The following is an 8,308-nucleotide window of genomic DNA, read 5'->3' on the forward strand; positions in this document are numbered from 1 at the left end:
CGCGACGGAGCATCGAGACTTTATCTGCAAAATAGCTCGCAAATGCCTCCCAGCCTATCTCCACAGCCTATGATCAGGCCTCACTTGGAGTCCTGTGTCCAGTTTTGGGCACCACATTTTAGGAAGGATGTTGACAAGCTCGAGCACGTCCAGAAGAGGGCAACCAGGGTGGTGAGAGGGTTGGAGTCCAAGTCTTACGAGGAAAGGCCGAAAGAGTTGGGTCTGATTAGCCTGGGAAAGAGAAGGTTTAGAGGGAACACGATTGCAGTCTTCAAGTATGTGAAGGGAGATGGAGCGGATCTATTCTCTCTTGCTCCGGATTGCAAGACTAGATCTAATGGGTGGGAATCACAAGGGAGTCCATACCGGCTAAATATTAGGAGAAACTTCCTGACTGTAGGGGTGGTTGAGCAGTGGAACAGACTGCCTCGGGAGGTGGTGGATGCTCCTTCATTGGACGTTTTCAAGCGGAGGCTGGACGACCCTCTTTCGGGTATGTTGTAGGGCTATCTTTCGGCTATGCTCCTGCAGAGTGCAGCAGGGGGTTGGACTAGATGACCTGCAAGGTCCCTTCCAACGCTAACATTCTATGATTCTATGATTCTAAGTTATGGGCATGAGCTTGTATAGAAGTCTACTAAATAAACAAATAGTAATCCTGGTCCGTGCAAGTGGTCCGTGAAGTTTCCCCAGACTACCTGGATGGCTCCAAAGATGAAGGGGGAAGCCACGTGCTTCTCTGCAGATACAGTCACAGTGGGTTGCTGCGGAGGAATGAGAAAAGCCCCCCCCGCACACACACACAACCATTAAAGACAGTGCCCACCCCCCACCCAGGAGGACCAGCCCAGGAAGCAAACCTGGAGGTGGAGGTGGAGGGGGGGGGGTAACCATCCGATAAGGATCTCTGTGTTTGCAGTGTATATTTCTTTCACAGGCCTCCTCCTGTTTACAGCAAACGAGGCCAGGAGGGCGTCACAGGCATTTATGAGCCTTTCACAAGGCTGAAAGACAGCCACAAATGATACAACTGGGGGGGGGGGGCTCCCCCCACCCCCCCTCCCTCCCTCCCTCCCTCCTCAAAGAATGATACAAAAGAGATCCTGTTCTTCCCTATGACTAGGAGGCCACAGGCTGATCTGGAAGCCGACACCTCCTCTAGAGGACATCCGAGGCTGTGATCGGATGGGCTATTTGACCCAATATCGTTGCTTCTCCCTTACGGATTAAAAATGATCGTTCAGACGTGACAGCTGCCTCCCGTTCTGCAGTCCTTGGCAGCCTGTACTCACAGCTGATTTTCCCAACACTGGAAGAAAGCAGACCTTTTCGGACTGAACTGGTCTCACCGTGCAATTCCTGATGTCTGAACTTTCTCTTGCGAAATCAAGCTGTTTATGAAGCGAGAGAGCACGCTTGCATTGGCGCAATTTTAAAAATTCATTTAGCGATGTGCGCTGAAGTAGATCTTTGCCTTAGGTGTTTCTCTTTTAAAAACTTTTTTTAAACCTTCCAAAGAAAAGCTGTGTTTCAGCTGTTTTTTGCCTATAGCTTTACGGCACACGCGGTTGGGGAAGGGGTTAATTGAGAAGTAGTGTTTTCTTCAGGGGGGGGGGAGGTAGTCTGAGAAGGATGCACTGACTACAGCTTCGCTCCAAACTTTTAAATTAAAAATGTCAGCACACAGGACGAGGCTTCTCTATACTTTCCCCCCAACTTTGAAACTTTTGAAGAAGAAGAGGAAAAGACAGCTGAGGGGTGACATGATCGAGGTTTACAAGATTATCCATGGGATAGAGCAGGTCGAGAAAGAGGTACTTTTCTCCCTTTCTCACCATACAAGAACTCCTTGTGGGCACTCCATGGAATTGCTGAGCGGTCGGGTTAGAACGGATAAAAGGAAGTCCTTCTTCACCCAAAGAGTGATTAACACATGGAATTCACTGCCACAGGAAGTGGCGGCAGCTACAAGCATGGACGGCTTCAAGAGGGAATTAGATAAGCATATGGAACAAAGGTCCCTCAGTGGCGATTAGCCACAAGATAGGGGCTCTGGGACAAGTGATGCTCTGTCTTCTTGGTGCTTGGGGGGGGGGGCAACAGTGGGAGGGCTTCTAGTGTCCTGGCCCCACTGGTGGACGTCCTGATGGCCCCTGGTATTTTTGACCTCTGTGTGACAGAGTGTTGGACTGGATGGGCCACTGGCCTGATCCAACATTTGGCTTCTCTTATGTTCTTAAGAGATTGGATTTATCCCCTGCCCTTCACTCAGAGCCTCAGAGTGGCTTACAATATCCTTTCCCTTCCCCTCTCCACAACAGGCACCCTGTGAGGTAGGTGGGGCTGAGAGAGCTCTGAAAGAAACTGCTCTATCAAAAACAGCTCTGACAGAACTATGGCTTGCCCAAGGTCATCCAGCAGCTGCAAGTAGAGGAGTGAGGAATCAAACCTGGTTCTCCCAGATTAGAGTCTGACTTCACCACTACACCAAACTGGCTCTTCAGAAACAGAAACATTTAGCTTTTAAAAAGCACAGTTTAAAAAACACTGCCCTCACAGTCGCAGCACACATCACAGCAGCCTCGTCCTGCAATCGCATTGGCCACAAACTGCCAGGAATTAGAAGCGATACTTCCCATAAGCACTTATGCGCATGCTCAAAGGACAAATAATAAAGAAAAGTTCTCACTCCGTGGCGGCCATCTGATCGGTCCTCCATGGGGTGAGTGTGGGGTGAAGTGGGTTAAGGATGGGATGTCTGATCAAATTTCTCTGTTACACAAATTAATGGAGGAATTTGAGGCAGGTTCAGACCACGCTAACCCTGCCGTGTGGCCACAGCCTCAGTCTCCTGCTCTCTAGGTCTTCCCGTTCTGTTCCCCTTCACTCACTGTGTTCCCAAGGGCACAAGGCATTTTTCACCCCCGTGTGGTTCTCACTTCACCCCCCGCATCGGACAGGGGAAGGAGGACCCTCACCTGCGACAGGTTCATCAGCTGGGCAGCCAGGCAAAGCAGATCCTGTAAACTGGGAAAGGGAGGAGGGCTCCTGGGTGTCACCACAGCCAGTGGCCGTGGACGGGCCCCTTTCCTCCGGGAATCTGCCATGCCACGCCTGCCTTGTGGCCCTCATTACACCCACTGGCAGGAGCCTGCCACGGTTTAGGTTCTTTGGAGGGTGGCACCTACGGCATTATACACAGCTGAGGTCCTCCCCCTCCCCCAGTCTCACCCTCCCCAGGACCCACCCCGAAACCTCTGGGAATTTCCTAACCTGAAGTGGGCAACCCTAACACACAGGGGCTCCAGCGTGGGCGCGTGCCCCACGTCCCCCACAGTGCAAAGAATGCGTCCACTTTCTCTGCTGCCCTCTTCCCGTCTTCCCTAAGCAATCTTACTCCTTTCTCAACCAAAGGCCCAACTGCCTCCCTGGCCGGTTTCCTGCTCCTGGTACATTCGACGGAACGCCCATGTCTTCGGCCACCGGCTCCTCTGGTTCCTTCCTTTGCTTGCCTTATTCTCAGCTGACTTTTTCCTGGCCACAAACAGGGCTCCCTTTTGTTTGCCCTCCCACTTTTTAAAATAAATCCTTTTGCTTTTACAGTTTCTTTGACTTGGTTTGTTGACCGTGCATGCACCCTTTTCCTGTTTCGAGACATGCATTCTGTCTGGCCCTCAGCTAGTGTCATTTCAAATAGTTCCTTGGCATCCTGGAAGGATTGGACTCTCTTGGTTCTCCCTTTCAGCTTCCTTCTGACTGATCCCCTCAGTTTTGCAAGATTCCCTCTTCTGGGGTTAAAACTGGTAGGGGGTTTTTGGACTTAAGGGGCGATTTCCCATTGACATGAATGCCGAACAGGGCCTTGTGGTCACTGTTCCCAACTGGTGCGACAACATCCCCATAAGACCACACCGGGTCTTGAGCCACATGACCAGCTGCACCAGAGCACAGAGTGCCACTTTGCAAATGGGAAAGATCCGCAACCACTCGTCCGTGCGCATTCTCTGTCGTGGCTCCCATCCTGTGGACCTGCCTGCGAGAGATCGGGAAGGCCGCCACACCTCCGTCACCCCACACCACGCGCCAGGCAGACATGTCCAGGAGGGCCTTTTTGCACAGGGCATCGGACTGCAGTATCATGGGAAACGTCAGGAGGGAAAGGGTTGGTGGTCTATTGCACGATGGACTGCATAGACCCATCTGCCTTTCACTGCATTGTCTTCTACCTTTCTGATCTGTTTTTTCCCCACTGTTTTCTAACTTTGTAACCCTAGTCCTATTGGATTGTTTACTGGATGTCTTAGGCTGTCTGGCTGCATTTTGTAATCAACCCTAAGATGACTGGGGGGGGGGACACGAGAGAGGTTTATAAAATGGTGCATGGGGTGGAGAGAGTGGATAAAGAAGTCTTTCTCCCTCTCCCCAAATACTAGGACTGGAGGGCGTCCACTGAAGCTGATGGGCAGTAGGCTCAGGACAGACATACTGCTTTACACAGAGAGTGATAAGAAAGGTGGAACTTACTGCCAGAGGATGTAGTGATGGCCACAGGTAGGGTTGCCAAGTCCATCTTCCACCCCCAGCGGGGGACTTTGGGGGCGTTCCTGGAAGGGGCGGGGCATCCCCAACGTGATGATGTCACGTTGGGGACATCTGCCGCCCCCCCCCCCCCGGCCGTGCGTCGGATCTCCAGAAACGGCAGTTCCCTGCACTTAAAGTAGCTGGCAGCTTTCGCAAGTCAGAGATTATGCCATCAGATCCATGAAGTGTACATCCACTGCACCACACGGGCTCTGGACACCCCTGTGAAACTGTGCCGTGGACACACAAGCATCGCACTATATCACAAGGCCCCCGGCCATCAGACGTGCCTGCCCCCTTCCAGCTGCCTGCCAGGACGCAGAAGGCAACCCACCGCCTACAGTCCAGCACTGCGTTGCAAGGACATTTGTTGTTCCGTTCCCTCAGACAGGGACTCTCACCCTGAGGATTTACAAAAGGCATTGGGGGAGGGGGATGACAATACCCACCCAGTAAAGAGGCAGATCGACCCAGCCTGACTGACAACAGAACTCCACCGGTTGTCAACTACAGCTCACTACTTAAGCCACTCCAGTGCCCCGTCAGCAGCCTGAAGTCTCTCCTGGAGTAGGATCAGGATATTTTTCTTCTACGAGGCTTGGGGGGGGCAGGCTCTTCCTCGCTTATAGGCAGCCCCCCAACATAAAACAGGTTCTCACCAACAACCACGGGCCTCCCAACAGAGAGAGAAATGCTTTCGTGCTGGGTAAAAGTACAAGGGTACACCGAAATGCATTTCTTACTGATTTACTCACTAAAGATTTATTGTGATATGAATTTTTTGTGAACTACCGACCACTTCATCAGCTGTGTCATATGTTGATACCACGTATTAACATCACCCAAAGAAGCACGCCTTCCTCTCCTGACTAAAACAAAAGGATAGTGCCGGATGACGACAGCGGTGAGCCATCGAGTCTTCCTGCCGCCCATCAAGAAACGCAGCTGTCGGGCATCCGGTCGTTAACCCAAAGCACCGGTCCTGCCACCTGATGGGTTCTCTTCCTTTCCTCCTCTGTCTCTCCCATTCTCCTATGAGGGGTCACTCCTAGCCGAGCCATCACCCACAACTGCCCAGCCATCAATCCCTTTTTCTGCCCTAGTCATAGTTTAAGTTGTCAGTTAGTATTTCCTGGGGATCATGTTATGACAGGCAACTGCCTCAGGTCACAATTCAGGTATAAAAAGAGAGCATCCAGCTATTGCTGTCTCTCTCTTGCTCTTACCTTTCCTGACCCCACCCTATCTTGCTGGTTTCATTCTTAGCACGGTTTGGAACTTCCCACATGCGTTGCTGGTCAACTCACAATCCCTTCCCATATTTTTAGCCCTTCTTCGCTGCAGAGTCAACTCGTCTCGCTGGACAGGTAAAGTATCACCCCACCAATAATACTTCCTGCCAGAGGTCATTTCGGGGGGGATCACGGGGGATCGCAGTCCCCCCGGGTGAGGTGCGGGGGGCGGGGGGCACATGACAAAGCCCCGCCCCCTGCTTCCGGCCGCCCCGCTTCCGGCCCTCATTCAGCCATGAGGAGGCAGGAGAAGAGGGAGGGTAAGTTGCTTCCTCCCTGCCTCTCCCCACCCCTGCCTGCCTGGGGCCAGGGAGGGCCTTCGCGGGGCTTCCTTGCACTCCCGCCGGCCTTGCAGGTCCACCACCGGGCCCCTCATGGGGCTTGGCAGTGGAGCTGCAAGGCCGGCAGCGGCAGCCGGGACCGTTGGGGGCGGGGTGTGTGGCCTTATGACACACTTCTGGTGATGTCAGGGGGTGTGGCATATGCTAATGAGTTATGCTAATGAGTTCCCCTAGCTCTTTTTCTATGAAACGACCCCTGTTTCCTGCTAATGCAAACGTCTCTGTACTTTTCTATCTGAATTCCTAGATCTGTATTGTTTGTGTGTATGCTTGATTTTATATTTGTGTGTGTGAGGATCCTTTAGTAATCTAACCTCATTGTCTATTCCTGGGGACTGGGAATTCAATCTCTGGTATACATGGGTTACGGTCCTATAATTAATGCCTATTGCCATTTAACGGTTCATATTTCCCCACATTTATTAATAAAATAAGACAATATGGCTAACATGGTATATCCTTAATCAGACGAATTAACACCTTCTTTCCCTTTAAATCATCTGATGAAACCCAAACTGAGTGAGACTAAGTGGATTTCCCCCCCTCATAGCTGTCCAGGTCCCCCATTTCTCTTCCATTCCCCTCCCCCATAAGTGGCCATACTGGGGGATGTGTTTTAGTTGCAGATGGCCTGTGGTTGTTGCAACCAGCGCCATTGTGGGATGAACCGGTCGATAAGAAAGTGAAGAAGGAACACATCCCTCTGGATATGGCTGCCAACTTGGGAACTTCCTGGAGATTTTGGGGGGTGGATCCTGGGGAGGGCAGGGTTGGGGCAGGGGAGGGAGTTCAGGAGAGTATAATGGCCACAGAGTCCACCTTCCAAGCAGCCATTTTCTCCGGGGGGGACTGATCAGGGAGTTTGGCAGACCTTGCCTGGAAGCTGGCAACCCAAGCTCAGCCAGACCACCTCTTGGGCATGAGATTCAGTGCATGGCAGACAGAGAAGATGCTGGGGGGGGGGGAAGGGAGGGTAAGGAGTGAGACTGGCCTCGGGGTGTCCCAAGGGAGGCTTTTCCAGAGCCAGTAGGTGGGACCTGCCCCGTGAGGAAGGGTTCTGGAGCCTCTCTCTGTGTGTATGCGTGCGTGTGTGTGTGTGTGTGACAGAGAGAGAGAGCCAGGAATTCCCTGTGCACTACTCCCACCCTCCAAGCCCCACCTGAAGCCACTCCCCTTCCTCTGCCGCTTGTGAGGGTCAGAACTGACCTTTCTGGCAGTTGCTGGAGGTCCAGCAGCGGTACTCCATCCGGCCATTGATGCTCGTCTGGGTCTGGACACAGGGCTTCTCCACGTCCAGAATCCCCGGGCACACATCCGCACACTCCTCCACAGGCTTGTTGTGCAAGATGATGTTCTGCTCAAGTGAGTGGGGTTGCAGCAGCCCCCAGTCGATGGTGGAGATGTGGCAGAGCTCCTGGTTGCGCTCAATGCGCACGGAACCGTTCAAGATGTTGGTCAGGCTGTGGAGGCCGATGTCACGCAGATGCGGCATTTCGAAGATCACCAGGGCGTAGTTGAAGAAGAGGCTGGTCCCGCGAATGACTGCCAGGTTGGGGAAGAGGTCCCGCAAGCTCTCCAGCCCGTAGACCCGGAAGAGTAGCAGGTACTCCGTGATCATGACCAGGCGGGGGAAACGCAGGTGCCGGAAGTGCTCGCTGCTGGTGGTGAACATCAGAAGGATCTGCAGGTTGCCCTCGATGACGGTGCAGTTCTCCAGCTTCTGCAGCTGGGAGACATCCACGCGAATGTCCATGCTCCCGCAGACTGCGGAGACCGGAGAGAGAAGAGTTGCCGAGAGGTCGAGGACAGGACCCGTTAACCTCCCCCACAGCACAGGCAAGACCCACCACACCTTCCTATGGTGAAAGTGCGGCATCACCACATGTACAGCTTGGGGAAGGTGAGCCTCTCATAGAATCATAGAAGAGTGGGAAGGGGCCATACAGAGACCATCTAGTCCAGCCCCCTGCCCCATGCAGGACCAGTCTGAAGCATCTCTGACAAATATTCCTCCAACCTCTTCTTGAAAGCTGTCAGTGAAGCGGGGAGCTCACCACCTCCCTAGGCAGCTGGTTCCACCTTTGAGCCACTCTG

The 8,308-nt window shown here is 52.9% G+C and overlaps 1 protein-coding gene across 1 annotated transcript in view; it reads right to left on the bottom strand.

Annotated features, from left to right (window-relative positions):
* Nucleotides 1-8,090, bottom strand: part of INSRR (insulin receptor-related receptor) — a 62,452-nt gene extending 54,362 nt beyond the window's left edge. Inside the window, exon 1 of the mRNA XM_015416492.1 lies at nt 7,421-8,090. Coding sequence (XP_015271978.1) covers nt 7,421-8,090 — 670 coding nt within the window. The remainder of the gene's footprint in view (nt 1-7,420) is intronic.
* Between the last annotated feature and the right edge of the window lie 218 nt (nt 8,091-8,308).

This window comes from Gekko japonicus, unplaced genomic scaffold, assembly GCF_001447785.1.
Source record: "Gekko japonicus isolate JY-2015 unplaced genomic scaffold, Gekko_japonicus_V1.1 scaffold2456, whole genome shotgun sequence".
Lineage (NCBI taxonomy): Eukaryota > Metazoa > Chordata > Lepidosauria > Squamata > Gekkonidae > Gekko > Gekko japonicus.